Source organism: Labrus bergylta, chromosome 16, assembly GCF_963930695.1.
Source record: "Labrus bergylta chromosome 16, fLabBer1.1, whole genome shotgun sequence".
NCBI classification, from domain to species: domain Eukaryota; kingdom Metazoa; phylum Chordata; class Actinopteri; order Labriformes; family Labridae; genus Labrus; species Labrus bergylta.
Genome location: NC_089210.1, coordinates 6676379 through 6693801, shown reverse-complemented (window position 1 = coordinate 6693801; position 17423 = coordinate 6676379). Strand labels below are relative to the sequence as shown.

General features: G+C 39.2%; 1 protein-coding gene across 2 annotated transcripts; it reads right to left on the bottom strand.

Moving 5' to 3' along the window:
• Positions 1–423: 423 nt before the first annotated feature.
• On the bottom strand, positions 424–12630 carry emp2 (epithelial membrane protein 2). 2 transcript variants are annotated; one of them, XM_020656754.3, is made up of 5 exons: positions 12446–12630; positions 3818–4086; positions 3612–3720; positions 3177–3317; positions 424–2613 (listed from the first exon to the last, which is right to left on the bottom strand). In XM_020656754.3, the coding sequence occupies exons 2-5, from the start codon at positions 3893–3895 to the stop codon at positions 2444–2446; spliced, it is 498 nt and encodes a 165-aa protein (XP_020512410.1). In that variant the 5' UTR covers positions 3896–4086; positions 12446–12630; the 3' UTR covers positions 424–2443. The 2 variants fall into 2 exon arrangements, with proteins under 2 accessions (XP_020512410.1, XP_029137699.1); XM_029281866.2 differs by having other exon boundaries at positions 3818–4059.
• Positions 12631–17423: the final 4793 nt, after the last annotated feature.

Here is a 17423-nt window from a genome sequence, read left to right as displayed (position 1 = left end):
TTGATCATTTTCTTCCTAATTGTAAATCCATCTTTAATGCTATTTTTAATTGTTAATGTACAGAAATTGTTCTGTAAAGCACTTTGAATTGTTGCCTCGCCTTATGCTGCACCACAGCCTTGAAATATGTCCAACACTGATAATGAAAGGTGATGTGAAATAAGTAGGCAGTCTCTAACAGAGTATTACAACAGTGGTTACAGCAGTAAACGACGGATTTGAAACATAGAATAAAACTTCATTTCTTTTAAGAACACACTCTTAAGATCTACATCTGATGAGAATGAGCAACAGAAAAAAAATAAGCACCTGTAAAATAATGAAAATGTCAAAAGATTTACCATTATTTCACTCTGACATTAGATCAGCAAGTTCATTCATTGTACTGGATCTTGTAGAATAGAGAAAAAAAAGTCTCCCACATGAACATCACGTAGTTTATTTTCTGTCCACTAGGTGTCGGCAGCGGACAAACATTACACTTTCATGACATTTGAACGCAGGAAAACTCTGAACATTTCTTTTGATCACAGAACAGCCAGTGATGTTGCCACAGATGTATAAATGGCGTGATTTTTTTTTTTTTATCAAATTAGTCAAAGCAAAAGGAGCCAGTGAGAAACATAAAAACTCAAAACTACATTTTGGAATAATCTACGCAGGGAAATAAAACGTTTTTTTTATCTTCCTAATGAATGATACTCTTCAATTTACTTCCATAACAAAACAAAACAAGCGCCTTGATCAATATAAAGTTAATACTTCAGTTAGCGTTAAAAAATATTTCAAATGCACAATAGAAAGTTTAAAAACAAATCCACATTTTTTGGTTGAATTTAAGATTATTTGCTTCTAATATTATCCTGTGATTATTTGTATTGATCTACAGAAACAAGGACACAGTACATCCACTACACTACCATAAAAAACACTCGACAAGTAAATAGTCACAACCACAAAATAACCGATTGTTGCAATTCCAAATAAAGAATAACTCTGACAAATCAACCCTTTGAAGTTATTCCCGTTGATTATCTGTGTTCATCTTTATGTTTCCTTTGCAACAACTCTCGTTTCATTTCAATATAAGTTAAAAAGGATCTGAAGAAGGACAAAAACGTGCATGCAAAACAGGCTTAAAATAAAGAGAATCACTCTAAAGATGACAACTTTACACAAACGCATGCTCTACAAACATCACAATCTTGGCCTCCAATATCTTGTTTTGATCATTTTCAAGTATCACCCTCAGATAGCAGAGCAAAAAGTCCAATACCATTTCTTTCCCCCTGAATCTTCATTAAAGCATACCTATGATGGAGATCATAGGTAAGCAACCTCAAATAATTTCTATTACAAGACAACCCAATGAACCCCCAAGGGAGCCAATAAGTAGGACTTGTTGATATTACTTGTATCCAAGAATATCCTAGCAAAGGTAATAAAGCTGGTCTCCCTTAACCGTTTCATCCTAAAATTGAGAAAAACAAATAAAAACAGTTTCCCCAGTGCTATTTGATAACCACAACATTATCACTTCAAAGTCTATAGATAACGATCATTTTAGGAAGTGAGTAGCAGGTACAATAAACGCTCTAATTCACTGTTACAATGCAAAACAAAGGAGGGTAATAATTGTGTAGGAGTGTTTTAGTAATGAGCCAATCAAACAGTAGCCCAGTCCTTCATACCCCCTCAGTCACATCATGCTAAAATACACAACAGTGGTTTTAAACAATAAATAGCTTGAGTTTTATTTCCCCCACTGACGCTGTGAAAGAAAGACAAAAGCACAACAAAAACAAAGAAATATTCATTCTTATTTCAAGTTTGCATGTTTCTATGTTGTCATCTGAAAAATCACAGCACATCATTGGTTCCTTTTTCACCATTGAAACACAAGTCAGTAACACAAGACAGGTTAAAAAAAATCCTACATATCACACCTCAACTAATGCTTCAATACACATCCTTCCTACATGCTAGGGTTAACACAAGATCCTTTTTTTTTTTTAATGTTTTTTTTGTTTTATATATATCATTTTTAAGCCTCAGAAATAGTTTTGTTGAAACTGACTGACCTATACATACTAAGCAAATATGTACACACTGAATTCCTTAAAACAATAGCTTCACAAAATAATGTATGGACCCTTTGGAAAGTCCAGGGGGGGAGCGTCCCAGTAAGACAAATCTTCCCATAATTGAGGTTTGAGTATGTAGAGTGGATTAAACTGCTTTACTGATGGATTCTGAACCTGAGACGTGAACCTATTGCTGATTTGTGCTGTAGAACTTCTATATTATAAATTCTAAGGTCTAGAAAAGAGTTGCATACTTGTTTGTAAACTGCACGTCTCTTTGTATTTGTGTCCATGTGTTCTTTTTTAATGTGTTGATGATGTGAATTTCTGCGCGCCTTTTGTTTCGAGCCCTACGCATCTTATTTGCGTTTTCTCAGCACCAGGTACATCACGCCGCTGAGGAGAGTCATGGGGAAGCTGATCCAAGCCAGGATGTAAGAGGAACCGTATGAGCCTTGCTGAAGACTGGCCACATGGAAGCTCTGTTTCTGAGCCGTGTAGACGGAGGCTGCGATCATCACGCATAAAGCTGAGAGGAGGAGAGGGAAGAAGGAAAAAGGCAGATGTTACTCAGTGACTCAAATAATCATTAAAAAAGATAATCATAATCAGAAAAAAGATTATTTGCAGGCAACACTTTAGCTTAGCATAAAGACTGTCAACATAGAGAATCAGATAGCCGAACTCAGACAAACAATGGTATATTTCAGTTTAGGGAGATTCAAGATTGATCTTATTGCACATGACATCCCGTTAAAAACGAGAATGTGTTACTTAGTGAACGTGTCAGGAGCTGGTAGGACGATTTGTTACTTTAGGACAGGGCCAGGATAGCTGTTCCCCATTTTACAGATTTTGTGCTAAAAAAAAAGATTAACTGCAGCTTAACCTTTACTAAACAGACATGATGTGTAAATCTTGAGACCACAGTCTAAACTGTACAATCAGGAATTTAAGAACAGATTCAAATCCAACTTTTGTGGGCATATTGGAAAAAAGTGGGGAGTGTCGACACAAGAGGGAAAACAACTTCTAATTTCTAGTAATTGAGAAAATAAGCCTCTGCTTGATAAGTATTTGTGTCACACTCACAGGCCAGGAGCTGGATAAAAGAGGTGAAAACAAATCTCTCTCCCTGGTTTAGTCTGAAGAGCTGAAGGATGAAGACGAAGAAGCTGACGCAGCACAAAATGGTGGCGAGGATCATGGTGGCCTGGACAGTCTGCAGATAGGCTGAGTGGAGAAGAAAGGAGGTGTTACACATCAACACATACTTATAGTACAAGCTACACACTGAAGTAACACACCAGGCCCTATTTTACAAACTATAGCACGTGGTCTATAATTCAAGTTGGTCGTGCCTTGAGGGCAGTCCAACCACCTTTAGCTAGCTCACACTCGAGACACAAAGAGGTCGTGTTAACCTCTTGAGTGGGCGTGACATAAATCTAACCGATCAGAGGGTCACTCCGATTCCCTTTCGAAGCTGTGTGCTGCCAGGTTGTAAGACAGCGTCAACGGTCTTACCTGCATCAGCAGTGTGGCTGTTCTCTATAGGATAGCAGGTGGCATTACAGGAGTACCACAGGTCAGCGTAGATCACATCGTATCCTGCTGGTGACACCACCCACCAAGCCTACGCCAGGGAGGGACAGAGAGGTGGTTACATCGGTGAAGATGTGCTTTATAGTTCAGGCATTTTGTTGTATGCTCTCATTTCGTTTGTAACTCACGTTGTGAATGGTTGAAACAAAGAGGAGGATGGCTGCGGCCAGATGGAAGAGGATGATGAAGGCTAAGATGATCAACATGGCTGCAGTTCTGTCTGGTTAACTTGTCTTACTGGTTGTGGCCAGTTGGTCAGATCAGTTCAATATCTCAGGGGCTTTGGGTGTCTCCCACTGGCTGACTGTCAGTGTCGTCACTGTCCTGCTGGATGTTTTCTCCTCTGGGGTAATGCTGGTTGCCTCACCGACTGGTTTGTTGATGGAAAAAAAGGAGTCTGTAGGGAGAAACATACATGTTATATTAAGAAAAAACATCCTACTTTCTCTGCAGCCCCAAATACATAAGATGAAAGCAGCACCTCAGCAGGCTTCCTCGTCGATTTGTGTCAAATTCAAAATCCCAGAGAGGAGAACAAATGGCATCAAAGTTGGTAATAAGTTTCTGTAAGTTCAAATGCACATACAGCAACACACATCTGCAACCACTTACCGTAACACAACATTTCTAAACAACTGTGAGGTTAAATGAAACTGCCCCAAAAAAAATATGACTCTCCCTCAAATTACAGAAATAAAGAAAATGCTACTGGGATGTAAGATGAAGTGAGTATAATGTCTGCTTGTGTGCAAAGCCATGTGTGGATTTGAGAGGGAGCTTGTGCTTGAGTAAACGCAAGATTTCTGTATGTGGGAGTAGAGTGTTTACTCTGCTGTGATTGTAGGTCTTAAACGTGACAATGACTTGTTGATAGAAGCCAGGAGTCCACTGTTTACATATTCAAAACTGCAATCTGAGTATCTTAAGAGTTAGGCTGCACCTTGATATAAAATACTATCAACAAAGCATTAGCCAACGACCATTGAGTTAATAAAAATGATATAATAGAGGTCAAGGGTAACTGTCTGCAAGCCTGCCACAGAAAAAAGACAAAAATAACTCGACTGTTTATCAGATACTCTTGAATCATCCTTAAGCTGCTGAGTCAAATTCCAGGTTATTCCTTTTGCTTTTCAGCACTGACATGTAATTTAACACAAAGTGAGTTCTTCAGTGGCGTGTGGATTCAGACAACACTGTTGACAGTCAAAACAGGGATGTGTGTATGTGTGTAGTGTGGTGTGTGTGCGTGTATGTGTTTGATTAAGACACGATTGTCCAATAGGACTTCATTCTGTTTGTGTCTGAAGTCTCAACTACAACACTAATCTCACTCTTTTCAGTGGTATATCATTTTATTTCTCTTTTTATGAAGCTTTCCTTTGTTTTTGTTGATAAATACGACTAGTACTCCATGGAGAGAGAGTCTGTCAATAAAACTTCCAGTGGTAGAGAAGTCACAGTATACTCTCTGTCACTCCCCCTCAACTCATTTTACCAAACTAGTTTATTGGAGATGAACAGAGCTACCATCCATCCCCATGTGTAGTGATTGTCTGTTTATGAAGGAAGGACTTTTGAAATGTTTCCTCACCATCATTCTGCTCAACATGCTTAGTTAAGACTCCATCACTAACACCATAAAGCATGCAGACTGCTCTTTGTTGTATACTCATTAAAACTCAGCCCAACTTTCCTGTTGATGTCCATAAAATTACATACATGTGCACACATATGGGCTCTATTACAGCTGCGTAAGTAGTTGAGAAGCTGAGCAAGCAGAGATGCAAACATGCTTTAAAGCACATGCGAGTGCAGGCACACACCAAACACACACACACACACACACACACACACACACACACACACACACACACACACACACACACACACACACACACAGAGCCAGACAGCAGAGGAATTAGCCCTCTCCGCCAAAATGGAGTCACAGTAAAAACAGCCTCTCCCCACCGACAGGAAGCAGGCCACAATTTTTGTGTGAGCATGTGGCCGTGGGGTGTGCCAGAGGATAGGACTACCCTGTCTGAGCCGGGGAAAGCGGGAGCAGGGGGAGGGGGGGGGGTAAATAGTAAAACAGAGAAAGGGAAACAAGAGTACGCTACACACTCTGATTCATGCAACTTAAGGGGTTTGGAGTTCAGACAGAAACGTAAACAACAACAGTTTTCTGGATCAGAGTGCTCTCAGACTAAGCTGGGGGGGGAAAAAAACAAGAACGTGGCGAGAAACACTTTAATTTGCACCTGAAGCCAGCGTAAGACGGCAATGAAAAGAACTGTCCTGTGTGTGCCTGGATTTGGCAACAACAAGTCTTAAACATAACGATTTTGCAGCAATGGCAGCCTATAATGAAAATATAATTCTATATGGTTTTATTATTGCTTTAGTACATAGTTGGTTATATACTTAATATGCATGTCATATATATGAGGCCCTGAAGTTGAACAAAAACACATTTAAGGGTTCATAAAAATTGACTTTAAGACGCCCATGTTTTTCACAAGATACATTACTGTGACAGATTTTTTTTAAGGTTGTGAGCAAACTTTAAGTCGTGTGCAAGTGACATTCCCTGAAAACCCGCCTTTCACAGCACCGTTTCTTTATTTGGCCAATCAGGCTTCAGGTTTTACAATAATGTTAGTGCATTGAGAGACAGAATAATGAAGGGGATACAGGTTGGAGAGAGAGTCGAGACAAACCAAAGACCAACAATTTAATTGACTCTATCCAATGCAAAGCATCTTTTCGTTATTTGAGTCAAATCCATCCAACCTGCAGGAACATTCTTTGGCGCAGCAAATAATCCTTTAGACATGTACAACAACACACACACATCACATACACACATACGCAAACACACACACACACACACACAAACACACACAGCTGGATTTTATTCTGTCTGCAGCTGCCCTCTCATCTCAGTCAAAAGAAGATGAAGGAGGGGGAGGAGAATGCAGGAGGGATCCCCATTGGAGAAAAAAATGTTGGGACGAGCGACAAACAAAACAAACTGTACACACACTCACTTACATGTAAGCTATACGAAAAGCACAAACATCTAACCCGCACAGAAACTTGTATTTAAACGTAACGATAAAAGACAGAGCAGACATGTTTGTACACAATGAGTTTTGGATGTATTATAAAAAAAAAGTTTGAAACTATTATTATTGCTGGAACTGATATAATCATATAAAGGGTGAGAAAAACTTCAACTTCCCTAAGCTGAACATAAAATCTTCTGTATGGTATCATAACATGTCATATTGTACTGTATAATTCTAACTTATTAATATAATATTGATTACTTTTTCTGTTGATCCTCTTAAAGTTCAAACAAGTTAATTAAAGGTAAAGTTGACTCTGAATCAGATTGTATCATTTCATATCATTTCAGATCATATTGTACAGTATCTTATTATTTGTTTGGCTTGTAATGGATCAGTATCTTAACAAATTATATATTTTTCCTCAATTTCAATCTACATAAATGAAAGCAGAGTTAAAGTTTTCCTGGTAAATGATGAACCATGATAACTTCATCCTTTAGGAAGAAAGTCATCCTGGAGTCATAAAGAAAACATTACTCCATTACTACTAAAATCTTGTTCATAATAAACTCTACTTTTCTCCATGTGAACTAAACATGGGTCCTTGTATTACTCAGGGATCTTTGGGAACGTTGTTACCTCGGCAGAGCTTTCACTCGGCGCGGAAAGTAAAGTGTGAAATTGCTGCTACTCGCCTCTAACTCCATGCAACAGCTGCAGACAGACATAGCATGCTGTATACATTAGCCACGATGGTCTGGTATGCATAACACTTATTATTCACAGCTCTTCATGCCTTATAGATATTTCAACACACTGAGGGGTATATCGTTTGGCTGAGACGTGCCGATCACTGGAATGAGTGACTGACAGTCCTCATGATGCAACTAAAAGACAATCCAACAATCATCATTTGTCCGCACCTCATTAATAAACACACAGAAGCTGAACATTTAAATTCACTTATCGTGAGGCTTTTTAAGGAGTGTTAAGAGAGAGGGCTGTTTTTATTTCCAAGATAATTTGGCTCATGAAGCTCACTGAAGAATGGACACAAAACCTAAGGTCGTGTCACTAACCTGTTGTCATGTTAGCCCCTTTTCTTGTTCTTATCAAAACTTGCCATTATTTTGACTTTCAGAGAACCAAACAATGGCAGTTAAGTGAGTTAAGGAAGTTCAGAGAAAGAAAGAAGGATGATGACAGTGTGTATTTGTGGCTTGTAGATTCTATCAGACTGCAGCCACCTCGCCTGACACACACCGACACTCAGCCACAGATGCTGCCATTCCTCCTCTCCACTCAGCCTTATAATAGGAGGCTGGGGGACTGCAGGAGTGAAAGTGTATGTGTGTGTGAGTGTGTGTGTGTGTGCTCACTGATTCCCTTGCCTGGTGGAAAATGCTGACTTTTAATGTCTTTTTTTACTCTTCATAAAACACAAAGCCACAGACTTAACTGGGCCTCTGAATCGCACTCCCCTGTCTCTCCCACTGTCCCACTCTCCCTTTCTCTCTATCGTTCCCTCTTTCTGCTTTGGCCATGGAAAAACTGATAGAGGGAAAGAATTAAATTCCAAGAAGGCTTCCAGTGGAGTCCTCTGACCCCCTTTTGAGGCTGTACAGGAAAGACTCAATATGCAATATTTCCTCCTCCAAACCCTCTGTCTGGAAAACTTGCCGAGATTCACTATTGGTGAATACTTAGTCTTGAGTGCCTTCTTTCATTTTCTTTGACACATGATGATTTATGCATAGCGCCACAATTTATTAGCACCAAAAGGTCAAAACTCAAATGTTCAGGTGAGCTCAAACACTCAGCTCTCTATTGTCTTCAGATAGGCTGCATGTGTGAACCTTAACATACATAATATTTCCACCTGTTCCCTTGTTAAATGTTTGCAAGAAATCGGGATTGAGATGGGCGATGAACGCAGCTGGTACTATTCAGGGAAATTCACTGCAGGCTGGCTGGTGCTTTTTGCCCTAAGCCTTTAACCAATAGAAAAATAAGAACCCTTGTTTTTTGCATTATTTTTTGTGTCCTTCTGCCAAGGTTTTAGGTAAAAATAAAAATGGCATTCATTTGTGGTTTTGTATATTTTTTTAATTCTGACTTATGACTCTGTTTTGGAGAACACGTTTCAGATTAATGACCAGTTAACTTTCCAATTGGGGGCAAAAGCTGTGTGTGTGAGGTGATTGGAAAATTGGTTTAAATTTGAGCCATGTCCCAGATGTGACCTATATAAACGTTTGTGTGGGAGTATGTGTACACAACAGCACAAGCCAAGCTTAGGCTTATTTTTAGAGACAACACAAAGGCACATCTTCCTGGAATACAGCCAGTGACCAAACAAAGCTTTGTTTAGGAAGAGCATACAGAAACCTGTGGACACACACGCACACACACACACACACACACACACACACACACACACACACACACACACACACACACACACACACACACACTGAATACAGTTGATTTAACAGTATCATCTCTGTGACATTAACACAGGTACAGAATGATAAACACAGACAAAACGCCTTTGCGACGTTCATCCCTCACATTATGGATTTATGAACGAGACTTTTATGTGCAGGAACTGACTGCAGATACACTCTGTAGGAACTGGCAGCCTCGTGAAGCAGTCAGCAAAAACTGGATAAAAGATACTGTGACAACGTTGCTATTTGCAGAAATTCATGCCCCACTATTAAGAACTAAATATGACAGTTTGCCCTGAGGTTGTCATTAGAGCGTTATCCATGTTGGGTGCATCTCACAGTTCACATTTCAAGTTCAAATATTGAACCATCACGGCTGCTGAACCATGACTATCTCCTTCAAATGCAGTGGAGAAATGCAGCCTTTTTTTGACTGGACTTGGAAAACAAAAATGATTTATCTGCCATACATGAAATTATTAACAACTCAGCGTTGTCAGTTTTAGCGTATGTTGCAAAATCTGGCTTATTTTCTTTAGTCTAAGTTTTTAAGACTTCCTTATAACAACCTCGCCAAACATTAGCCTGCAATGTATCCGTTTTAACTGACTTAGTTCGACTTAGTTCAACAATATTCAACCGAATACATAGACGGCACGGTATGTAAACAATACCTGGGCATCTACTTTTAACCTCTAAATTTAATCATATCATATCATCATGGAATCGGTTATTTGTGATATAATCGTTATCTTGGGTCACAAATTGTATCATTAGTAACACTAGGTGCTTCCCAGCCTTATGTTAACACCAAACACTACGTTTTGAATCAAATCCAATAATGTTGTTTGGAAAAGTATCATATGTGCAAAAATACAAAGCAGTGTCTTGTTATGTTAAGTAATCTAATTAACGAGCTCTCTGAACTGTCTTTTTCATAATTCATCACTTTCGCCTCTGGATAAAGGAGGAGTCGACCACCCTTTCTTACATTCTGAGATCTGACGCCTGGAATTTGAGTTATGAGTGGATACAAACGATGCATTCAAAGCCCCAATTGGAAAACAACACTGGCATTACAAGCAGAATTTTTAAGGTCATGAGATCAGCGAACACAGGCCGATTTAGCAATTTGACATTTCCTTGATTTAAACCATAACGTGAAAATCTCTCAGTCACTCTGCGTTATTCAAACATAGCTTCCTGGCTGTCTAGAGGAACTACAATTAATACTAAAGCTCTGTTGAGTTTTGTTAAATACCAGGAGAGAATGCAGAACCAACATGACATGTATTGTTCTGCACAATGAAGCTTGCACTGCTGCAAAAAGTACAAGGTGTTATAGTGTGTGTGTGTCTGTGTTCTGCAGGCCTCCTTCAGGAATCTTGGACCTAAAAATTAACAGATGCACAAAATTGTTTTCCTGCTGGGTTTAAAGACTTCCCTCCGAGACAGGAATTCTTTCATGTTGGAAGACTAACACGGTTTTTAAGGTGTACATGTGCGTAAGTGTGTGATGGTACGTTTTTACACACATTCCTGCAGTGACAGCGCTGAGAAATGGTTCCCACATGGTAGATAGATGTTAGGCAAAACCTGATAGAGACTCAGACTCAACACCACGTCTATTCTCATAACTGATAGTTATCATCTGTTAGCCCCTTTCACCTTATACTGACCCCTAGACTAATCCACCCATCATCAAATATCACACACCATGCTGGGAATCTGGTGCGTTAAGTGAGGCCGAAAATGCATTCAAATGAACACCGGCCCTTTCCCTGCCTGCAAAACTTTCAAGATTTGTTACTCATCCAATCTAAAACAGAAATGAAGAAGGCAGAGCACACAAATACAAAGGGGACCTATGCTTTTTAGAGAAATGTATGTACTATGGCTGACAAGGGAAAAGATGCTACACTGGCGGATAAAATGTAATGAGGAGAAACGTAGAAAATGTTGAAACCAAAGCAACTCACCAAAACAAAAATAAGTTTACAACCAATACGATCATAGAATCAGGCTGCAAATGAAATAGTTATAGTGATGCAGCTTATCACAGCAGCTGCTCCTCTAAGCAGCAACAGGCTCTAAAACTGCCAAAAAGATTTCAAGCATCATTTTCAAGTTGCAACAATTTCAATGGTAATGAAATGATAGCTCCCACATGACTGATATGGTGCACTACAAGTTTAATCTTTCACAGATTCACTTATTTAGTTTGGCTTTTTTCCACTATTTCTGAGTTTTCCTCCCACAGCATGCTCAGTCTGACTCCCTGCAAATATTGTCTTATATCACATATATATATATATATATGTTCTCAATCACTGCAACAGGGCCTGAGAAATCTCCCCTGATCGTGGGAATGATCATTTTAAAAAAGATGGTTGGGGTTTTCAACCACAAGAGGGCACCTTTCTGTGAAGAGAGAACAGCATGCAATTAACTGCCTCAGCAGAAACTACAATTCAACTGAGCCATCAGGGGGATTTCAGCGTTTCATTGCTCATAATGTAGCTGAGTGGATTTTTAACATATAGTTGTCTGATTGTGCTTTATTCAGTGACAAACTCGTAATGTTAGTCAGTCCAAAAACATTTTTTAAAAAACTGTAAGAAATGTATTATACGGTCACTATTAACTAAATAAATCCGTACAGAAGGATAAGATTTTAGTCTTACCATATGACAAGCTAACAAATAGAAAGGACATTCAGTTCAGTAAAAGAGCCACAACAACAACAGAGACACTTTGAGTCCAGAGTGACACAAACATACACATTTCCTGTGTCCATTGAAGAAAAGAAAAACCTGTATCCCTCTCATTAACTACAGATATGTACACACACGCACACATTCACAAAGCCCCTTTCATTTTAAAACTTGAAGTCACTCAACAGAGGCTCTGTGTAACAAAAAAAAAAAAAAACTACAACACGTCAAACACACGTCACAAGTTCTCGTTAAAATTACTCTTCAGTAAAATATCAAACGAAAAACTGTATGAAGGAGCCGTAGACTAAACTTCTACATTTCTAGAATGAACAAAAAAAAATTAAGCAAGCTTCTCTCAAGGAAAGCATTTTCGGTCAACACAGGGGGAATTATTGGTTCATTTAAGAGGGACTTCTAAACCACTAAGGATTTGAATGGGGCATGAATACCAAATAGTAAGTTCCGAGCAGCATTCAAACAATATGCAAACTTAAAATACAAAATTTACTCACCCGAGTTTTTGGACCGAGATGAAAAAAAAAAAAAGCAAAGTTGCGGAGTTCCTCAGTGAAGAGGGAAATTATGGTGGTGAATTTCAAGAAATATATTGCTAGAAAACTGCTTCAGAATGTGGTAAAAACGGAAGCTGGATGTCCTACTGGTCGGTTGTCCCCCCCAAGAAAAGTTGGAAACGCTCGTTCTCTCGTCGTGAGCGCGCGGGGAGGGGAGGGCTCGAGCGCTCGAGTTGGGTGTGGTTTAGGTTTTGATATGATGGGAGGTGCGCGCGTATTAGTTTGTGCGTGTTTTGTACGAATTTCACGCACGTTTTGGAAGAAGTTATAAACTCTTGTGTTTGTGTTTAACAATCATTACGGGAGCGAAAGGGGAAGTTTTTTTCCTCACTTGGCGGACGGACAAAAAAGGATCAAAGAAAACAGGAAAGCAGGGGTCAGACAGAGAGGAAGGAAAACGGAAATTAAAAAGCTGAAAGTGGATGAAAAGTCAGGAAGAAGAAGATTAGAAGAATGGAAAGAAAACACATAAAAGTGGCGGAACAAGTGGATTGTGGATACTATTAGATGCAGGTCACTTCCCTTGTTTTTATGACTTATGGCTTGGCTTTTAAATTCAAATTCATCTGGGAAATCTCCATTATTGTTGTTTCTGTTCTAGTGTCAATCAAAAACCCTCAATGTGAAGGCTAGAGTTTCTCAAATGGCCCCATGGAGGGCTGTACAGGCATGAAAGTGAGCTGTGGGAAGTCAATTACAATAAATACACTATTTTCACATATTGTGTTGCTTAAAATAATATTTAGAGATACCATATTATATCCTATATGACACAAAATCCTGCTTTATACTGCTTAATACTGGCCAACTTTTACAGAGAACGAGAGTTTACTTCATTAGAACTTTATGTTTCATTCTTAAAGCATTTTGCATCAGAGCCACAAGCCCAAACTTAAGTGAATTGTCACCGATGTACTTTTGGCACAGCAGAATGTAATTCATGTAATGACTGACGACTACGCTTTTATATTGTCCTGCAACATTTGAGTTTCTGATCGGAAAGTTTGCGAATTGAGAGAATACATTTTAACAGCTCAATCAGTCCATAAACACTCTCTCATCAACCAGCCCTGAAAAAGTTGATGTAGTCTAAGCGGGATCAAGGTGACAAGAAAAGGGGTTTGATACATAATACATTGACTGTTCCTGCTTTCAAAGCTGATATTTGTATTCATTTAAAGCTGAAGGTGTAAAAGTGCTGTGTTTATAATGCCACACCCATCTGTCATATCAGGTCCGGGGCTGAGACAGCAAAAGGCTCTGCCATTAAGAGTGCAAATACTAACGATACCTAAAACCAACTCTAAGAACCATTTTTATCCATTTGAGTTTACATTCTGACCTCACACCAGGTTCTCTGTGACCTGTGCTTCATGGTCCAATGTTGCCAATGGGAAGGGATGGGATTCTTCATGGGGTCATAAGGGGACAAATAGTTCTGGCAGACACGAGGTATAATGAAGAGAGCATTGTCCTTTTTGCATTTTTCAGGCAATCAACATGTTACTGAAAAGATTTCTGGTATTTTTTCTATATTTCGAGTTAAAACAACATATTTGATAACTCAGTTGTTACTGTTGGACAACAGCTAATGTTAACATTCAGCCGCTTAGCTAAAGTCACTAATGTACAACAGGAAAAGGGTAAAGTCCTAGCTAAAGGTCAGGCTATGTTAGTTAACAGTAGCCAAATGTAAGCTATGAATTGGTTTCACAAAAATGTCTGAGGAATGTTTTTGAAAGTTGAATTTTTAATAGACTCTACATGGAAAGTGAGGATCATTCTGATAGATTTTAAATGAAAAAGAAACACAAGAAAATAAAAAGTCTAACAGGTTCTTTAAATACAATGATACAAATTGACTCTTCCATAAAGCATGCACTCGTAGCAGACAGCAAGCAAGAAAGCTATTAAAATGATTTTAAAAGCCTCTGGACGCCCTCGCTCCCGTTGCTGGTTACCGTGGACAAAAAATTCTCGTTAGCCTGCAAATTGCTCACAGAATATGTGCATAGGTTCACAATTGTATGCATGTTGTGTGTTCACATTCCTACACATTCAATAAATACTGAATGAAATGCAGTCACACACACACTCTCACTTCATGTGTGTTTTTTTGTTTTGTTTTTTGCAGTGAGGGAAGGAATGCAATGAATCTGTTGAGCAGATGATGCCACATTATTATAACACAACGCTCTCTCTCTCTCTCTTTTAATCACATTCTCAATTTCTTGCCAGACATCGAGCCCATGCACACGCACGCACTCACTCACTCAGTAACGCTTTCAGGGTTTCTACTTGCGACCATATCTCTTCATTTATTGACTTTTTATACTGCAAGAGAAAACACAGGATTGTAATTTCACTCAATTTTAGGAGATCAAATCCTTAAACTTTGAAAATACTTAATTCATCCTTAAATCAGATTCTGTATTTTTCTTTAAAGGAAGGCAATATAAAACTAAACAACTGCATGGATATTTGCCTTGTTTTTAATTGTGTCCTTCATTTGGAACCTGTTGCACACTTGTTGTTCATTTAAACATCACATAACTGTACAAAACAGCACACACACGCAGATTTGGACCCACAGTAGTCCCTGTTTAAACAACAAAGCAATCCCATCATCCTCAACTCCTCTGGCGATTATTGACACCCCCCCAACCTCCCCCCATGCCCACACACACACACAGAAGAGGTGGAAACAGGTTTGACCTCTCTGCCAGGTGTCAGGTGTCCAGCAGGTAAACGCACTGCCATCTCACAGTCATGCCATATCACTGCAGACACCTATCGTTTACCTGCTTTTGTTATGGGGCTATAGGTGAAAACAATAATGCGTCCACATCTCCAACCCAGAAACCCAGAAATAAAGCTTTTTATAGAACAGTGATGTATTTTACCTGGGGCAGAAATACATAATTTCTTCTGTTTGCTATTCTTTGTACATCTTGTAACCGTTGAGATATGCTTTAAGGGATAATTCTGTGCAAAAGACACATTAAAACGCAGGTGAATGAGGGGAATTTAACCTCTGGCAGGAATATATTCTCCACACACATAACAGCAGGAAAAAAATAAAAATAAAAAAGTCTTTATTTTCAGAGTGAGCTCAGCCCACATTTTGAAACACATCATTGTAGACATGTAAATATTTGACACTTTCTGCCCGGAGTATTGCATACTAAATGTGGAAGAGGCCAAACTGCTGCAAAACTACTTTAACACATCAAACATAAACCAGCGCTGGAAGACGGATCTTGACACATCTCTTATAGCAACAATAGTCCATAACATGCAAAAAGCCTGTGAGAATGCGTTATGTAAAAAGTGCATGTTATGCCAAGTTGCATTTCTTTATGCTACTTTTACTGACTCAATTTGAGGTTATTTTGCAACATATACTACAGCTGTTCTTTATCCACTCTCAGGATCTTTTTCTTTAAGTGATGGTTCAAAGACTCATCTGGGTGAACAAGAATCCTGTCTATTGCATGAAACTTTCTGCACAAAAAAACGGAATATGAAATCATCAGTATATGTCAGCACAGAGAAAAAAATTAGTAAAACAAAATTATTTAATCTGTCTGGATATGTAACAGTAAGTGAAATATCATTTGTTCTTCCAGAGGTTCTAAACTGTAAATCATATTTATGTCAAAGACGCATAATGGAAGTAGTTGGTGCACTCTTCTGTTACCCTCTGTTGTATTTAAGCATCTTTTAACTACAGTAGAATCCTCCTCTCCTCCTGTGTGACCATCAAAATTAAAGTCTCCCTATCACCCCTCCATCCTTGATACTTCTACCACCTGGATTCATGCCAGACAAACACAGACACACATTAAAACACACACACATACAGACAGGCCTGACAGGAAGCAAACCCCCACCTCCCCTGTTCCTGTTTCACTGTTTCACTGTGTGTGTGTGTGTGTGTGTGTGTGTGTGTGTTTGTCTGTATCACTACAGTGGCCTGCTACTGTAGGCAATCATCAGGAGGCAGCTTGAACAACACAGGCGGGAAAAAAAACGACACAAACACGCAAGATAGAAGACATAGGATGGAAGTAAAGTTGCTGAAGAGAGAGAGAGAGAGAGAGAGAGGGAGAGAGAGGGAGAGAAACTGAACAAGTGAGCCGTCAGAAAGATGCGATTGTGGAACAATGCTGGCAGTCAAATTGTTTTGTACACGTCTCTCTGCCCTCCCATCCTCTCATTAATGTAGCTTGAGCGAGGGAGAGGCTCAGGCATCCAACATAATAAAATAACTGTTCATTCAAGAAGTTATTCGGACTTTGCCTGTTGTTTTGAGAGTGTGCTTAAGCCTCACCCATATTTGTTCTTGATTTATGGACCCATGATTTCTTCCTAGCAGTGAGTCTATAATGTAGTTTTTCTGCGTCTGAAGTTGAGCAGCTAAAGCCCTCTCTTAACTTTGGCCTGTGCCAACCCTGGTCAACTGCGTGTGTGTGTGTGTGCATGTGCATGTGCGTGTGGGTGTATGCGTGTGTGAGTGTAAACCAGTCTGGTGAAGATAAAAGATCTCACTCACAGTCACACAAACACACACACTGCTTTCCATTGCATTTGCATCCTCAGATTTTCATTAATTTGCTTAAACACCTGGCCACAAGAGACGTCGTTGGACATAAAGAGAGAGGCAGCTTAGAAGCCAGTGGGAAATAAACTTGAATTGATAATGACCAAAGAAAAAAACCTGGGAGTGACTTTCAGTTGAAGGGCAGGAATTCAGCGATAAAAGAGTCTGTCACTTGAAACACAAACAAAAGCAGGCAGAACCACTTCAACATGACAAGTTACCACGGAAATGAACACTCGCACTTGTATTCCACGGAAACGAAGGCAGCCTTGAAGAATCTGTAATTTACACAAACATCATGATGTATTATTTCTC

Coding starts and splice junctions, on each gene's coding strand:
- emp2 (XM_020656754.3), bottom strand. CDS start 3,895: ATGTTGATCATCTTAGCCTTCATCATCCTCTTCCATCTGGCCGCAGCC. Junction 3,721..3,817: donor TTGTTTCAACCATTCACAAC/GTGAGTTACAAA, acceptor TCCCTGGCGTAG/GCTTGGTGGGTGGTGTCACC. Junction 2,614..3,176: donor TTTTATCCAGCTCCTGGCCT/GTGAGTGTGACA, acceptor TCCTCCTCTCAG/CTTTATGCGTGATGATCGCA.